The sequence below is a fragment of the Ascaphus truei genome, chromosome 1 (genome assembly GCF_040206685.1).
Source record: "Ascaphus truei isolate aAscTru1 chromosome 1, aAscTru1.hap1, whole genome shotgun sequence".
Classification (NCBI taxonomy): Eukaryota; Metazoa; Chordata; class Amphibia; order Anura; family Ascaphidae; genus Ascaphus; species Ascaphus truei.
In genome coordinates, this window is record NC_134483.1 from 186,135,563 (window position 1) to 186,154,536 (window position 18,974).

Here is an 18,974-nt window from a genome sequence, read left to right on the forward strand (position 1 = left end):
ACCCAGATTCCGTCATATACAGTACAGTATAGACAAAGATAGGATTACTGTATGGCGCACAGCCGAGAGAGTGGGTCACAAAAATAGATGAGTAAAAATATAATGCTTTATTGGTCCATTTTAAAAAAGGACTCCTTGATAAAGTGCAATGTGCACGAAACGCATAGCAGGTTTGTTACACCTCCGTTTTTTTTAAGTGGACCAATAAAGCTTTATATTTTTACTCATAATAATAATAATAGCATGTTCTTGTATAGCGCTGCTAGTTATACGCAGCGCTTTACAGAGACATTTTGCGGGCACAGGGCCCTGCCCCGTGGAGCTTACAATCTATGTGTTTGATGCCTGAGGCACAGGGAGATAAAGTGACTTGCCCAAGGTCACAAGGAGGCGACACCGGGAATTGAACCAGGCTCCCCTGCTTCAAACTCAGTGTCAATTAGTGTCTTTACTCACTGAGCCACTCTTCTACTCATCTATTTTTGTTACCCACTCTCTTGGCTGTGCGCTATAATCCTATTTTTGTCTATTCTGATACTACTACTGGCAGCACGCTCAATCAGAGGCACAGGACAGAGGTACATCACAATGTGAGTATATTATCTATATACTATTAAGTGAATCTCTTGTATTAATAGCAGTCCAGGGGTTATCCCAATGAGGTTTTGAGGAGTGGGGTCCAACCCACTAATTCTTCCCTTCAGGGTGCATTGTCTCTTTATGGACTTCATACCTTTTTGAGAATCACTATTTATCAATTATATACCACTAGCCTCATGCACTGTGCCTCTGTTTCTGCATAATATTGAGTGTATTAACACTAAATGGATCCAGCGCTGGAACGCTTAAATCACTACCATTTTTTCATATACAGTACAGTAGAAGTATTTTACAAAGTACTAGAAAATGCTAAAGGTTTTGTCGCATTTACCAGCAATCAGTGGAGCTGCAGTGAACTAAAAGCACTTATTTATGTAACACGTTTTCTAAAACTTTTTAAAAGCTCCTTCCTAATTAAAGTTCTATTTATTAGATTGGCTTTATTTATTGGCTCACACTAAACTGATGGGAAAATGCTGAAGTAATTTTTAAAGTAAAAATGGCCCTTGCTGAATTATAAAGCAATGCTTAGAACATTTGCAGAATCCTTGAAATATATTATTATCTCACAAATGATATATATTAAAAAAAAACTGTATTTTGTCAGAAAATTATTACAGTATTTGTAATAAAATGAAAATAAAAAAAAAAACAGGTAAAATGTAACCAAGCAAGTGGAAGTTCATTTTTCAGTGAATATACAATATATGATTCAATTAGACTGTTTGATTGTCCTGATTTTTTTATGCTGCACATAAATACCTTCAAACATGATGAACTATAAATACTATGTATGTAATTGTAAATATATATATATATAGCTTGACCTGAAGAAGAGAGGAGAACTCTCGAAAGCTTGTCCTATGACATAAATTGTTAGTCCAATAAAAAAGGTATCACCTAATACTGAAGAACTCATTTATTCTGCACTATCGCAACTGGACTAACACGGCTACTTTCTGATATATATATATATATATATATATATATATATATATATATATATATATATATATATATATATATATATATATATATATATATATATATATATATATATATATATATATATATATATATATATATAGTTTACTGGCTATGCATCTTAACCCAGGCTGTGCTCAAAGCTGTGAAATGCAGCAAGAAAAAGCTTACAGGGGACCATGTTATATGTTTTTGAAGCAAAAGGTGGCACTGTGTGCTCATTTGCATGTCATTCCCCAGAATCCCTTGCTGCAGTGGAAGTGCTGTGTGCTGGGTGATAATGGTGAAAGACAGGGTTGCAGACTTGTCTAAGACATGCAAATGAGCATACAGTAATATTTCCATTTGCTATATATATATATATACACACACACACACACAGTCATAGTGATTCAGTCATTGTTTGAGCTGAGGCATCAAGATCAATGGAGCTGCAAGTGCTTCTCGCCAAGTTCGCTCCTTGGTCCTTATTTAAGTCGACGGCAGTTTCCGTTTCAGACCTCATTGAATAAGGACCTTTATGAGATGTTACATGTCCTGTGCAAAGTGTGTTGATAAACAGGACAACCCTTTGTAAGTACAGTTCTCTGTGTACCAATAAAATGCCACCAACCCCCACCTCTTCTTTGTTTCAAAGCATTAGTCACCAGCCAGCAGTGAAATAGAAGACGGTATAAGAATGTTTATGTTGGAAAACACGTGTAACGGTTCACCTGTTTTTCTTTAATTTAATATAAACGTGTGTGGGAGGCTGTTTATGAGGCATACCATACCTTTTTAATACCTTGCCAAAAGGTGGTCATTCTGCCAACAGTATGCTTGGAATGTTATTCACTTGGTGCATGTCTGCGGTTTGCTTTGTAGCTCTGCCGGAAGTAAATGACTTAAAAGGGCCAAAGTTACACACCTATGCTACGCTGTTATTTATTGCTCCACATACCCCCTGTGCTTCACAGTTGTCTCCTTTGTTTATCACTGTCTATTATCTCTATCTCCGTCAGGATACAATGAAATGTTGTTTATTGTTTCCCAGCTGGAAAGTGTAACATAAATTGCGATAGACAAAATATATCCCACTGAAAGTATATTGGTCTAATTCTCCCGCATAATTCAATGAAAAATGCAGCAGTTTTTTTTTGTTTACTTTGTACCAAAAAAACCTCGACAATGGAAGATGAGCTCCTGCACTTTCCTACCAAATCTTTCTGAGAACTTTCATTTTTTTTGGTCAGTTTTATTGAAAACAATAAGATTGTTTTTATTTGGTAGCTGAGATGCTGCTTTTTATACCAGTTTTGCAGCTCATAGTCATTGACAAATTACATTAATTTATCATTGCGTACAGGGGCGTACTTCTTTTATTACCACATTCCACATTTTGATGGCTATGCAGATCATAACCGTAGAATTAGTATATCTCCGGTCCTGGAGAGTGTAGTAGGGGTGCGCAAACAGGGGGGGGGTGGGAAATTTTTCTGGGGGGGCGCAGGCAGTTGCAGAGGACTCGTGCTCTTCCCCAAGGCATTTAAATTGAATGCCAGGGGATCGTGTGAGGCCTCTGCAACACTAAACTTACTGTGATTCGGACGCAGTGACGCGTCGCATGGGGTCATGTGACGTGACGTCACACGTGTCAAATGACGCTGCGGGTCATGTGATGTGACACCACATGACTCCGCAGCATCATTTGACGCAGCTGCATGGTAGGAGGGGGGCGCGAGAACCGGGGCATGCAAGACAGGGGGATGCAGCAGCAAAAGTTTGTGCTCCCCTGGTATAAGGCACATGGCACTATAAAGGAGCATAATCATAACTGTAGTGGCATAGGACCTGGATGGGGTCAAACACTCACTATGGCAGGAATGAACAATAACAAACAGGTTACCAATAATGAGCTGGATTGGGCTTTCTAACTATGGATTCTTTTCGCTCCTTCTCATCTATATACTACACCTGATCTTTATAAATGCTCCAACCGATTTGCCATATTCATACTAACTAATCTACCCAGTCTTGATTTTCTGCAAGCAGAGCATGCCCATTGTGAGTAATCTGAGCTCTTGCTTTACATTGTAACCACTGCTTCCGGAACATATATACTATATCCATAGTCCAGGCACATAACGCTACTCATAACCCCAAGTTTTCTCGACCCGATCTCATGCCATTCAATCAGCCCGACTGTGTGAGTTTATGGCCCATCGGAGCAGTTTGTAAAACCCAGACCAATGGCTTTTCTTTGGGAAGCTCAGCTACAGCCATGTCCCATTGTACATCGTCACTGAAATATAAGCAATTATCAAGTTCTTCAGTGTGCTGTATATTGGCCTAGTTTTCCTAGTCAGAATTCATAGGGCCTCCAGCCCACCATTTCTTGATCTTACCCAGTCGGCCAGACACCATACGTGTCATACCAACTTCAGGGCACCAGCCGGCAACAAATCCACGCTGTCATGGTACATCCGTGGTGGGTGTCGTTTCAGACTCAGGGGTGGCCAGGCACATAGTGCGATCCGTCAGAATGGCGACTACTGGGCATTGGCCCAAGAACGAGAGAGAGGGCCGTCCATTGTTGGAATCACTGGAGGCCAACAACCGTCCGTAGCAAAGGAGCAAACTGCATCAGCTGGTTCCGCAGGCCCCGCCACTTGCGGAACCTCAGGTGTAACCATGGCCAACTCCTGGACAGTCTTGCCCTCCGGCAGTCCCGCCGGAAGTGTCTTTAAAGACATCTCAGCAACTATAGGGATAGGTACAGCATCGCGCCTCACTTCTGGGGTAGAACGCACAGGTTCACGGTCACGGATTCCATCAGCAGAACCAGGTCGACTGGTATGAGGAGGAGACGCTTTGAATTCTGCAGGAATCTCATGGACGAAGCACCAGCGAAACGCGTAGAGTTTAGCGTTGCTGGAGAACCGGAGGACTGAAGGACTAGCAAATCGATGTTGATCCCAGAGACAGACCGCGCTTCTGCCCTTACCTGTGACGCTGCCACGGAAATGACGCATGCGGAACTCAGAGTGTGAGACGCGAGTGAGACGCTAAGAAGCTGTGTACCAACGGGGTCCTTCCATGTTCGGCGGTTCTCTCCAATGCCTGTTTTTTTCATTGAAAATGTGAGTTTAACTGCTCTTTATACACTGCATTGAATACATTTGGTCAAATAGTATGCACTATTGTGGCTTTCTTCTTTCTATGTCGACACCATATACCCACTGAGGGATATCCTGAGATTTATTACATATATTCATCACAAGGGCTCCAGTCAGAGAGAGAAGAATCTCTGACATACTTACCTTTGCAAGAAGTTTTGTAAGTGCAACTACTTAAGGCTAACAGAGTAATATATAATTAGTATCAACCCTCTGCACTATATTTGCCTTTATTTCTTTCATCCACGTGTATCACTAAGCACACCTGCGCTCCTCCTCCCCCAGAAGAAAAGAAAATGTACGGCAAGCCACACTCTGCACACTTGGTAGTGCTTGATAAGGCTCCTCTTGGATGTCGACATCCAAAGCAAGCAGCTTGTAGGAACTTTGTGCTTCCAACAGTAATGACAGAAACCCTGCCAGGAATGTCAAAGTACACTAGTTGTGGAGTACTGGTAGCAGTCGCCATTTCACCTAATCCACAGTGAAATAGTTCAACACTCACGATCGTGCGTGATAGGGTCACTCCCTGTTCCACGTGCTTTCTTCATTCTGTAATACTCAGTCCCTCCCCTAACAAATGGGCAGGATTAGGGCGTTACTTGCATTGATCTGTATCCCCAGACAGTCGCGGTATAGTTCAGAGGGGAGGTCGTGGCCGCATACTTCGCACCACTAGGCAATGGGCTCCGCACATCGTTGCCACTCTACTATCTGTTGGAGAACTCCATCCCTCCGGGGAGGAGGGCATGGCCGCATACTTTGCGCCACTAGGCCGCGGGCTCCACACATCGTTGCCGCTATATGCTCCATTTGGGAAACTCTGTCCCTCTTTAACTGGTTCGGGAAACGCTGTTTCTCTTGATGTGGTGGGAACTCTGTTCCTATAAACTGGGTGGGAACACTGTCCCTTTTGACTTGTTGAAAATGTTTTTGGTAGTGAGGGGCATGGCTCGCAGCGATTTTGCTGTAAAGGGGTTCTCAGCCCCAAGTAAACTTAGGTTTCATCAAAAGTCATTTATTGTATGTTCTGTATACATTCACAATTTCCTCAAAGATGCCATTTTGGCTCTGCAGTAGACGAGTGCGGACCACTGCCATTTTAAGTGTATCACTCCATGTTCAGAATTGATGCAATTTGAACTTTCGTGTATGGGGAAAGCTTTGCACTTCATAGTCCACATAAAACAAACGCTTCGGCATCAAATGGCCAAAACATAAACATTCTTCTTTTCTCTCTCTCTCTTGTTCCACCAGCCAGTTGGGTGTCAAATGCAACCCTTCCTAGCCCAGCCATAGGGAGGTTACATCAGTCTGGTGTGTATATGGCTACTTTGCATGGTTTACTGTGACTCAGGTAGCTGGGCAACGACATAGCAAGGTTGTATAATAATGGGCACCAGGAACTTTTATAGCACAACTGTCATTTATTTGTGTCCCCAAGCATCGGGACTGTACATCCATATATTGACACGTTGCACTGTATTTTAAATCAGACATACATGAATACTGTTATTTGATCAGTGCCCATAACACTTGAATGAAGGTACATATCTTGTTCATTTTACTGTAATAAGACCTGGGCCCCCCTCCTAATAGGTGTGGAACCTCTTTCCCTATTATTTCGGTAATACTAGGCCCATTGGAGATTCTAGTGGGACCGGTATACGTAACCAAATACCTTTAGCCATTATGGTTACTGCCACTTCCACTTCAGCCTGTGATGAATGTATATGTAGATCTGTGATTAGTGCCGATCCGCTGGCATCTGGGTCCCCTCGTTACTAAGGCACCTCAGGTGCATGCCATTTTAGACTTTGCACTTATCTTGGACTTCCTTCATCTTCTCTAGGGATCCTAACTGACAAGGTTACTGTCTACACCATAAAGTGTAGTGTTAGTCCAGTTGCAGAGTAAAATGTACTTCAGCATTAGGTGATACTTTTTTTATTTAGACTAACAATTGCTATTATAAGATAAGCTTTCGAGAGCTCTCTCTCTCTCTCTCTTCCTCAGGTCAGCAATACCAATTTACAGAGATTCCATGAGTCAAACAAGATAATATATGTTCATTTTTTTGAATAATATATGTAAAAAAACAAAATAATAATCTATGACATGTTGTACTGTATATATGTGTAACCACTCTTACAGTACTTCTAGGCCGTAGACTGATACAAGGTGCTGAGGTGGGGGGCCTGAGTCCTCAAGTGCTAATTGATATTTCACAGGTGGCTTGTGGTCAGACGGCGGGAAATAAGTACACAGCGGTTGGGATAACTGATTTTATATAATCATTACCCAGTTTTAAGAACATTGTGATCCTCAGCAAAGGATCACTACACTCATAATACAGCATTTTTCATAATACTTCACAAAACGTTGAGCGGGTGTATGTCAGTGTTGAGCGTGGGCCACCCAATCCTTGTTATGTGATGGTGCCGGCACACAGTGGGAGCTCTTAATGCACTAAAGTGTTGCAGACCTGTACTTCACAAAGGTGCTTTGGTACCTATTTAACTGCAGCCATTGAGAGTCCCCTTCGACAGCAATGCTGTTTCCCGGCATGGAGCCACATGGCCTCTCACCACAATGCACTGCCCTCACTCTGGCAACTCTCGACTCACTATCAACGGTACCCAGACTAGCCCTGAGTCACTCGATTGAGCGTGAAGGAATTCATGCTTGTGCAGATCTGACCCATATGTGTCATGCCCGCCCCTCTTAAAGGCTCCTCCCACTCTTCGTCCCACTGCATTTGTTACTGGCTACACTTATGTCCATCACCAGTCACATGCCCATAGCACACTGGAGACGAACCTGCCATGGGGCAGTGTGAGTGTGTTGCTTGCATCACTCGGGGGGTTACATATGTATGCTTTCTATGTATACTGTATTATTATATCTTTTGTTACTGTACTGCAGAATACAACATACATAATGATGACATAAAGGTTCAGTTACACATGTTTGTTAACTTGACTTATATTTCCAAGTATATAAAATTGCTTGTCGGGTTTACAGTTGCACCACAGAAAATCATAACTCTACGGTTTTATGGTCCCTTCCCACAGAGAAATAATTAATGTGATTCATATTAAGGCCAAGGTCACAATTGACTCCCTTGACAGGTAGCCTATGAAAGCTTACTCAGGAGCAATGGGGGGGGGGGGGGGGGGGGGCGAGGGACAGAACCAGTAAGGAGTTGATGAATGCCAGCTTAATATTCCTGAACTGTCCTTATACAACCTGCCCTGGCTGACTTTACTGTTCTTATTCAATGTAAGGCTAGACCAGGGTGAAGAGAAGCGCGCTGATGCTCGAGAGGCGTGACGTCAGGCGCTGACTGGGCAGGAGCTTTTTCCTATCCAGATAAAAGTTGCGAGCGCGGGTGGGGGAGCGTGTTACTGAAGGGAGGGGGCGCCATCGCGCCTAAAATCTAATTTGTGTGTCTCCCCAAGCAGAGCGCCGTGGCAAGCGCGCGAGCACGCAACCACACTTTGGACGTGTGCATCCAGATTCGCCAATCTGATCGGGCCGAGCGTGAGCGCTTCTCTTCACCCTGGCTGCAGCCCAAGTCATATCCTAACCACTTCGTGCTCTGAGCCTCACAAAGTTTGCTCCCCTTTATGTATGTTCATTGTATGTGCAACCCATCAAACTGCTTCACCAGAAGACAGGGGTTATCATACAGTGGATTTTGATGTATTTAATATGATAACTGTTGAGAAATACTGTGCACATCCTCATAATATTTGCCCTACCTGTAAGTCAAAAACAGTACTCCCTTGGAGGAAATAGCAACCAATTTGATTCTTTTAAATATATATATAGATTTTTTTTTTAACAAACTGCAACTAAAATAGCTAGGTTTATCATTGGATGTCATCTTTATAGAATAAGAAGACAAACCAACTTTGGCCAGAATGTTTGCAGGTTTTTCTAACTTTGTGGAAAGTTCAATCGAATCGGCGGCAAAGCCAACGAAGGCAGGTTCACACATCTCCACTTGTTATTTGTACAGATGAATGCCTGATTGTTGGATTAAAACATTGGCAGAGTTCCCGTTTGTCAAATCTCTAGGATCGCTCATGTGCAGGGATTTTATAAATTACAACATGCCTGGACTCTTCTGAGTCAGCACAATGCCTTACACTGGTCAGGCAGGCATCTTGTACCATGTGGATATACTATATGAAGTAGCCTTTTATACTGCGTTCATCACAAAGATCTTCACTATATTGTGCCAAGTAAAATATCGGATGTGACAGGCTTTGTTTCTTCTGGTGCATTTTCGTGGAATGTGTTGTAATAGTCTGCACCAACACTGCCTTTGAATCCTATGCAAACTCTGCATTATAACGGGATGTGTTGTGTTATCTGGTTTAACAATGTCACACGCTACCGATGCAACATTATGCGCCTCACGAAATCCGCTGCGGTCACGTTCTTTATTCACCTGTGCTTGCGGAATCCCCGCGGCCAGACTCAATGGCCTATGGGGATTAAGGCAGCGGGGTTCCCTGGTTCTGAATGGGACTCGCGCTGTGTGAATCCTACCTGTCTGCACCTGTGTGTAAGAGATGCGCAGTAAGAGTGATACAGATCAGTCGCTCTCCCTGCGCGCCTCTAATAGACGATCGCACGTCTTTTTATTTTATTTTAATAACATAGTACTGAAGCAGGGGGTCTCCAGAGCTGAACCGCATTCATTTCAGCCTCGGGGACCCCCCTACCGTGACACACTGTAAAATCTAGCATAATCCTAATGGCTAGCTACTTCATTAAGATTTACTTTCAATGGGTAGTTCAGATTTAAGATGCATCCTATTTTGGAAGGGTAAAGCAGAGCAGAGCCGCAGGGCTCTAATTTAGAACACAGAGCAGAATAGACAAAACAGTCCAGCGCTCTATATCGTCTCCTTCCTGATGGGCTATCTTTAGTATAGATTTTTGCTCCTGCTGTACCAGAAACAATGAAACTCATTTGCACAATATTTTCAAATGTCGGAGCAAGTTTTCTGTTTTCTTTTTTTTATTTCTTGTGAAGCACCCGTACAAAACTTTAATAATCAATTATTAAGGTGCATTTTATTAGGTTAAGTTATGTAATTCTGTAATGATGTACCTTTAGCAAAATATCCTTTTAGTCTTGTTTGTTTCCCCCCCCCATCCTTATTTGTGCTTTTAGCTGTTCAAAATCAGACATACATCTTGTAGTGCTAGAATAATCTTATAATTACAGGGATGACAAAAATGAACATTAATGCTTTTGAGGCTCAACTTCATTTGCTTGCTATCTGTACTGCAAAGGACCTGTCAGGACCTGGCATGCACATATTAATAATAAGATGACAAAGCTAATAGAGTACATAATAATTGAGCAGTTCATGCTGCAGCAGGATTACTGCATAATGTAATTTGTTCTTTATTTTGTTATAACCCAGCCCACACATCATCTATTTGTCTCAGAGTGTGCTGTCTGGAAGGAACCAACTCTGCATGACACGTGTTTGCCATGAAATAGCACACGCCTGGTTTGGATTGGCAATTGGTGCTCGTGATTGGACAGAAGAATGGATAAGTGAAGGGTTTGCTACCCATTTGGAAGATGTATTTTTAGCAAAAGTACAAAAGGTAATATTTGACATAATAGTCCGTTAGCACTTGTGATGAACCCACTCCTAAAATCTTGTAATGGGGATATACAAATTTGTAACTGTTTTATACGTTCATTTTATTTAAACTCAGGGTTTCTCCTTTTTTAATCACTGCCAGACAGGTTTGCAGCGACAAATAATAGGTATTGTGTAAGGACAAATTATAGTAAATCTTGCATTCCGAATAGACAAACAATCCGTGACAAACTTGCGTTTATGCAATTGCACAAATTCTTATTGGTCCTGGGTTAGCAATCTTCTGTACTTGCACTTGACTTGGGTACAGCACTCTGTCATACACTTCAGTTTCAGGGCCTTTTGGCAGCATCGGGATATATGACCACAGTATCGGTGAAGTGATTTGCCCTACAGATGACCAGCATATTCAACGAGTGGCATAACTTTGTTATCTAATAAGCTCCGTGGTGGAAATGAAGCTGACGAAGTGAAAGTGTACAAGCAGTTGCATTTAGGACATTTTAAAGACTTGAGTAGTGTAACTAGCAAAGCCCTTCTCGACCATGTAAAGACAAAAAACATTTATGAGTACATTCACGAATCTGACAGGTCTACAAATATACCTTTCCCCCATAGTCACGCAACACACAATACTTCCGCTGCAGCCAGGGATTCTGGGCAATGACATGCAAATGATTACTCTGTGTGTTATTTTTTTTGATCTGATCCATTATAACATGGATCTCTTATAAGCTTATGCCTGCCTTATTACGCGGCTTTTACAACAAAGATTGGGTTAAAGCAGTTGCATTATAAGCAAACCTACTCATAGACAGCTGTTTAGACCTTTTTGGTCTCATCAGTGTGAGATTAGTTGCTGGCCTTGCATTGTGAAGTTGATCGTAGCTACAAACTAGTACTTACTAGTACTTACTCAAAGTAAGTTCCAGTACGGTGAGTAAAAAAGTGACAAAAACCCTCCGTGTAAAAAAATTAAAACACAAACATATTGTCATTATTTCTCATCCTTTAATTTTCACAGTACCAAAAGATTATTTTTTACCAATTGACCGTTTCAAGTGCTTAATGGAGCCTCTCAAAGGTAGATGCAGTCACATGTTTAAGCAGCAAAACAGAAGGAATGACAGAAGAATTGGTGATTGATATCAAAGTTCTTGTGGCCATATTGGTTCTAGCTGGGTGTAGATAGATCAGCGTCGGTGTGATATCTTGTAATGGACCAACATGAGATTTTATTATAGATTAAATTGAAGTGGAAATACATTTCACATACACTAGAAGAGACCGGTGGGGAGACGAGAGCTCTGTACACTACAATGACATTTTATGGAGAACTTTTATGTAGGTCCATCAAAGTGCATCACAACCTGCAATGAATCAATACATGCTGCTTTAAAAACATTTTTTTTTAAATACCTGAATCAGTTTTTCCCCAGAGCTAATCCACAGTTCCTCAACCTATGTAACTCCATTATTCCAGAGGTACTGGATCCAAAAATAATTTCTCCCTGGTTGAGCTAATAATAAAATAAATAAACCTTTTGTGGGGCATTGATGCTTTAGGCGTTTCTGATGCCTTCAGTGTCATAAATGTCATTAGAAACAAAGAAGGCTGCCTCTTTGCGCAAGTGTAGTGTGTCCAGCCAGTACGGTTGATATGGCAACGTTTTCAAATAAAACAGTGGCCAAAATGTTAATCCTTATGAATCGATCTGGCATGTCTTCTGTCTGGCAGAACAAAGGATGGAAAGGACATCAGTTGCCAGAGGTTTGACAGTGGGAGAGGGGAGGCAGGCTGGGGGGAGGCACCGGCAGCCTTCTTCAGCTTCAAACCGTGCACCATGATTGTATTGTGGCTGCATGATGGTTGCACCATCACAAAACATTCCCACATTAAACAAAAACATAAAAGGATGTTTTCTGTCTCATTCATATTGTGGAATTGGTGATTGGATATGAAATACTTTTGCTGAGACATATTTTTGCACTTTTTAGCACACTATTATTAATAACACATCAATTCCCACATTGCGATTGCATTACAAATATTTCTCAAAGGATTCTGTAATATCTTTTACTATAGAACCCTATAATATATAGTAATTGCATTAACCCATTAGCTACAAATGTATACCACAGGCATCAAAGGGGATAATACTACACTACCTACCCCCCTTGACTGCCATGCATGCTTTACTAACCGCTAAGGCAAGCAAGGGGTTAACTCCAACAACCCCTGTGGGGGCCTTAACACCCTCCCCAGGGCAACTACCCCTATCACCTATGCCCCTACCACCTATGACCCTACCCCTGCCCCCCAAGAAACCTAATGTTCCTCCTCTAGACTTAAGTCCAATAGCCCTATTAGCCAAATGTGGCTAATAGGGCTTTTGGTCATTCAAAAAGAGATGTATTAAAAATAAAATACATTACAAATAATTTAATTTAAAAAAATTAAAACATAAACCCATTAATTATCACTGTGGCTCTAGATCCGTGGTTTTCAACCTTTTTTTTTTTAACTCAAGACACCCTAATCACAGTGCCCAGTTGCTGAGGCACCCCCACAACAGGACAGTCAGTCACAGAAGAGTCACATGAGACACATAGGACAGAACACATACTGTAGTGCCGACGGTTATTCTAACACAAACCAGTGGCAATCGCCAAAAAGACCCAGGTACATGCTGGGTCTAGTTTAAGGCAAGTTTAAGGCAATTCTGCATTGACTAATGGCGCATCAGATTAACAGCTGGGGTCTTTGGCAATCCCATTCAAACTGAATGGGACTGCCAGGGACCCCTGCTGTGTTAATCCGATGGGTCATTAGTCAATGCAGAAATGCCTTAAACTTGCCTTAAACTAGCCAGGTTACACCCAGCATGTAACCGGGCTAGTTTAAGGCAAGCTTTAGAATACTTGTTGTCTCGTCTGTACACACACCAAGAGAGAACAAATATACACACCCAGACCAGGACAGAATACGCACACACACACCAGCACAGAACAAAAACGCACACATACATATACATACAGACAAGCCAACGAGTATTCTAAAGCTTGCCTTAAACTAGCCAGTTTACATGCTGGGTACATTTCAGTGACATTTCTGCAGAGGCTAAATGGCCCATCGGATTAACACAGCAGGGGTTCCTGGCAGTCCCATTCAGTTTGAATGGGACTGCCAGGGACCCCCGCTGTTAATCCGATGGGCCGTTAGTCTGTCTGCAGAAATGTGTGAAATGTTGCAGCATGTACCCAGCATGTTCCTGGGTCTTTTTGGAGATTGCCCCAGGTTTGTTTTAGAATAATCGTCGGCACTACAATATACACACACACACACACACTCCTCTCTCTCCTGTCCATGCTGCTTCCTCCTCCTCCTCTGCTTGGCCACACCCCCCGGCTTCTGACGCCACCTCTTGATTGGCTGCATTACCCAGCAGCAGCCAATCAGGATGTAGTAAACAGCCATAAAAAAGAATCCAAAATCAGATGTCATAAAACAAACACAACCATAAAAAAGAATCCAAGGGCCAATGACCTATTTGTAATCCAAGGTCATCCGTGGCCTGCGGCATGTTGCTTGCCGAATTTTCTTTGGTGGTATTTCTGCTTTCTGTTCGTTCTAAAAGCCGTCTTCTTTTTTCATCTGTATTCTTCACCACTTGATGTTGCTCGATAATTTTACCGGTCGCCTTGAAAAATGCGTTATTTTGTAGCGGTGCAGCTTTGATGTATTGAACGAGAAAAATAATGCTTTTTGTGCAGATCATGTGAGATTGAATCCTAAGGATTAACATTTTCGCCATAGTTAGCTGGTGCTAACTTTGCCTACCAAAGAAACTTGTGTCAACTGCATATACAGCGTAAATATATCTAAAAAAAAATATTTTACAGTTGACCAAGATATTTGATGTTAGTACGAATTGTAAGATGCACGTTATTAACAATCTGCATTTTGAATGTTCACTTTCTGGTAATGATAAAGCAGAACTAACTTCAATAAGTTCTCCAAAGAGACCGGATCAGAAATAATTTAGTAGTAGAAGGACCACAAGCCTAGCAGAATGTAATTTTAGATACATTGAAATGCTTAAAAATTACAATAACTCAACATTTTGCAAACATTTATCATATCTGTAGCATATATATGGTAAATTTGCTTTACCTTTAATTACAAGTGAGTTTCAGTGAGAAACCCTGCCCTTAGCTGCCTAAGCAACTTGTATTAAATTAGCAGAAGTAGACAGTCTAAGGGCCACGTTAAGGCCATTCACGAGCCACCAGATGAAGTTAAGTTTACAGTATATTTGTGTATATCAAACAAGTTATTGTTGTCTTGGCTTGTAACAATGTGGAAAGTATCCATATCTTAGCACCCTGCAAGGACACTACGGACTATGATAAAACAATGATTATGTTTCATTAAGCAGGTCTCACAAGAAGAAGCTAAAACCCAGAATGAGTTGAAAGCTTTGCTTCGATGGCGTCGTCTCACTGATGAACTAAGAAATTCAGAGGAAGAGCTACAAATATTGAGGTATCCCTTGTATTTATTCCAGAGTTGCCACTATTTCTTCATAATTTCCCTGGTCATTTTCCTCTCCAATGCTAGAGAGACCAGCAATGCATTGCAATTAAGGCTCTGAAAAGTCTTCAGATACAATGAAGTGCACACATAACGATCACTCCCATACAAAAATAAAAACGTATCATATAAAACAATGTTTATGTCCATCATTTGGGACACGGGTGGCCAACTGGAGTCTTCAAGGGCCACCTACAAGTCAGGTTTTAAGGATATCCTTACTTCAGCACAGGTGGCTCAATCAGCAGCTCGGTCAATGACCGAGCCACTGATTGAACCACCTGTGCTGAAGCAGGGATCTCCTGAAACCCTGACCTATTAGTGGTCCTTGAGGACTGGAGTTGGCCACCCCTGATTTAGGACTTTTATCTATACTATAATTCTTAGTTGGATTCCGTCTGTTTGTTTGTTTGTTTGTCCGAAGCATCGAAATCTCAGAAACTGCACCACGTAGCACAACAAAACTTTCATTGGACATTCTGCTGTGGATTTGTAGGTCAACGCAACTATTTTGAGCTTCCAATGTGACTCACCTCCCAAATTATGGACATTCTAAGTTTCCCTCAGCTGTCCAGCAAATCTGTTAGAGTAGGGGCGGGGGGCGTGGCTAGTAATGGAGAAGACGTGTCCTTGCCTGGATCGGGCTGTGTGTCTATGTGTGTGATGTGAGATGTGCGGGGGAGATGTGGCAGCGGGGGTGGGGAGATGTACCAGTGCTGCGGGGGTGGGGGGGCGGCCATGTGCCGGCAGCGTGGGGAGATGTACCAATGGGGGGGGGGGGTGGGGAGATGTGTGAGCAGCGAGGGAACATGCCACAGCAGCGCGGGGAGATGTGCCGCCAGCACGGGGGGAGGGGGGACCGGGGACATGTTCCGGCAGCAGGGGGAGACACACACACAGACATATACACACACAGACACACAGACAGAGACAAATCTCACCCCACACTACATCCAGCAGCGGGGGGTGGGAGGGCTGGGGAGATGTGCCAGCAGCGGGGGGAGGGGGAGGCGGGGAGATGTATTATACATTACATTCCCTGGGCGAAGCCGGGCACAAAAGCTAGTAATGGCATAAAAATTACAAACAAACCACCAGGGTTAGCGGTGTGGAGCCATATGATACCTTGCAGCACCATAAATACCTTATGGTGTTTGCTAAAACCATTTGTCTTAGCACCCCTTAGTAAATCTGTGCCCCAATCTCTTAAATACTTTAACAATGTGGACTTTATTTTAGCAACTAACCTAGGGATTGCAGCACTACTTTACTGAAAATCTATTTTTAAAATAGATTTTAAAAAAGATCTATATCTAAGATCTATATCTAAAATGTTCTGTAACTGTGTTTTTTTTTATATCTTCGTACAACAACACTGTTGAAAACTACCAGTTTCAGTGTGAGAGCTTATCTAAGACTTCTCAAAAATGGGTCAAGATTTCTTGGAAAGCATAGAGTAGAAAAAATACCTGTGGGGAGAAGGGGAGGGGAGTTAACCTCTGCTCAGCCTGTTTGCGTGTGGCTGAAGAACATATATAGGAAAGGGTGCTGCGCTGAGAAATGAACTAATTGTCAATAATATAGAGAAAGAACTCAGCTAGTTAGCACTCTATAACCAGACATAGTGTAACATCGTGATCAGTTAAACTAACCTTTATTAATCTCAAGGGTAAGATTATTGACAAAGCATAGGGTAGCAAACTCCAGCTCCCATTGTGAGTCCAATTACAAGTTATTTGTGTCACCTATTCTTGTATATAAGGGCATTTTTGGGGTTACCAAACAAAATTGCCTTTTGTAGGTGTCTCATTTGTCTGCATGTATCACAGTGATTACTAGTATCTCATTGAATCCAACAAAGCATTGATTCAAATGACACTGAGTTTGTCAAGTGCATCCTCAAAGGAGCGTACTGCATAAGTGAGTGACTTGACCTCTGACTAAGTGATACAACCCTTCGCAGTGTATGAGTATAAAAAGTGGTGTTTTTCTAGGAAAAGGGGTGTTTGAAATCTAAACAAGGGAAAGGTAACTTATATCTAAACTACAATAAATAATTCAGCTTTTAAATTAAAATGTCAGATAAAAAGCATGTATATACTCTGTTAGCATCCCAGCCCATTGCTAATAATTGTATAATCACTGTTAGGAGTGTGAAGTTAATCCCTAATAAAAGGTGCCGGAATACAGTTCTCATGAGTTCCCCAAAATAGTTACAAAAATAGCCCTGGATATACTGTAATACACACCGTATAAATACATGCATCCTGTTTCACTAGCTTGTTGCAATTCAAGGAATGCTTGTGACTTGTTCTAAGAAGTATTTAAGTGATATGAGGCGAACAAAATGCTGATCATCTTATAGGTGATAAATTCAGTATCAGTCCCTGTAATTGGGATTTTGTCATACTAGTTGGGGGCACACTACTCTTCATTTCCAAACTTGAGGTCTAAATGATGCTTTTACAATGTACTTTTCCCCACAGGTTATCAATGTATTTTTACATTCACTTGAAAGAGATGACATACATATTATTTTAGGTACATTGTTCCAGGAATAAATAGCGCACATTATTTATACAGAACTAGTGCTTGATGGTCTCATGACATGAAGTTAAGGTGAAATTTGCCTTCTCATTATGTTCTACCTGAGCAATAGACCACAAGGCTCGTGCCTTGTCTTATTTTATAATAGTGGTCGCTGCCCAAAGCATGAATGTAAAGATGTTCAACGTTCAGTCTACAAAGCATGTATTATTAGAAATAAACTTGATCCCGATTCATTGCACCAAATAGGTCTGTATTCTGGCTCTATTTATTAAGTACTATTCAGAGAACATGCCAATGCCAGTGTCCATTGTTTGGAATATTATGACTGCATGCAGGTGTAATTTAGTGTGTGGGCATCTTTAAGTGTCATTTCAATATACCTAAAATGACCAGTGGTATTATTCTGTGATATTTAAAAACAAATTGAATGAATTCTGGCCTTGTAAACATTCACACTCATTTAGTAAATGTTAAGCTAAGCCTGTGTACTGTGTAATTTTTTGTACTTGTGGGAGATATCTTGGGACCCTCTAAGACTTAACAAGGACAGTATATCTGGCCGCTAATAGAAATATACATTGATGTAAATCAAATTATATAATACTAGCCAGACAGATGACGCTCAACCCAATGGAGGATCCTCCCAAGGTCCTCGTGGAGTGGTAGGAAAAAGGTGCAGGAGCGCAAATAGTGGGAAATAAACAGTGAAAAACAAGTTAATGTGATGTAATGACCTTAACCACTGTAGTGTTGTCACACTAGGATGGGGGTGGATGGTAAAGTAAGTAGAAATTACACTCGCACGGCCATGTGAGAGTTAAATGCCCACATACTGTAGGTTCCTTGGTGTACAGATAATTTCTTCTTCCTGAAAGATATATCTCTCTCTTCACCCTGAGTATGCTAGGCTCGGTTGCTCTGTGGTGGGGCAACTGCCATCCCCTTCGTGTTGCCCATATTTGGGTGACAGATTATAACCACAAGATGTGTTACGGGTGATATTTATTACAATAACAAATGCAAGAGCAATACAGCAATTACATATAAAACAACCCCTCCGGTGTCAGCAGTCTCTCTAGTCGCAGTAGCTCACTACGCTCCTGCTTCCGCGTCCGGTAGGCAGGACTGAATCCACAGCAACCAGGGAACACTACGGTGGCCGTTTGGGGTCAGAAAGATGCACGTCGGATGCTTGGTCATGATGTGAAACGCGTTGTTCGAGTTCAACCTATGTTACATTTAGATGACAGATGCTTCTCCTATATTTATATTTACAGTATTTTGATCCAGAGTAAGACAAACAAAAACCCCAGTGAAACATTATCCAATGCTGTCTCATAAGGGGAAAATTAAATTCCTTCCTGACTCCAGTAATGGCAATCCGATTTCTCTCCTGGATCAACATCCTTCCCATGTTTACTTATTTGGTATATTCCAGTATACGTTATGTTAAGA

The 18,974-nt window shown here is 41.7% G+C and overlaps 1 protein-coding gene across 2 annotated transcripts in view; it reads left to right on the top strand.

The window, feature by feature from the left end:
* AOPEP (aminopeptidase O (putative)) overlaps positions 1-18,974 on the top strand; it is a 490,654-nt gene that overhangs the window by 256,314 nt on the left and 215,366 nt on the right. The window contains exons 6-7 of one of the 2 annotated variants that reach the window (XM_075599100.1): positions 10,187-10,376; positions 14,812-14,921. In XM_075599100.1, coding sequence (XP_075455215.1) covers positions 10,187-10,376; positions 14,812-14,921 — 300 coding nt within the window. The remainder of the gene's footprint in view (positions 1-10,186; positions 10,377-14,811; positions 14,922-18,974) is intronic. The other variant, XM_075599108.1, reaches the window with a different exon arrangement.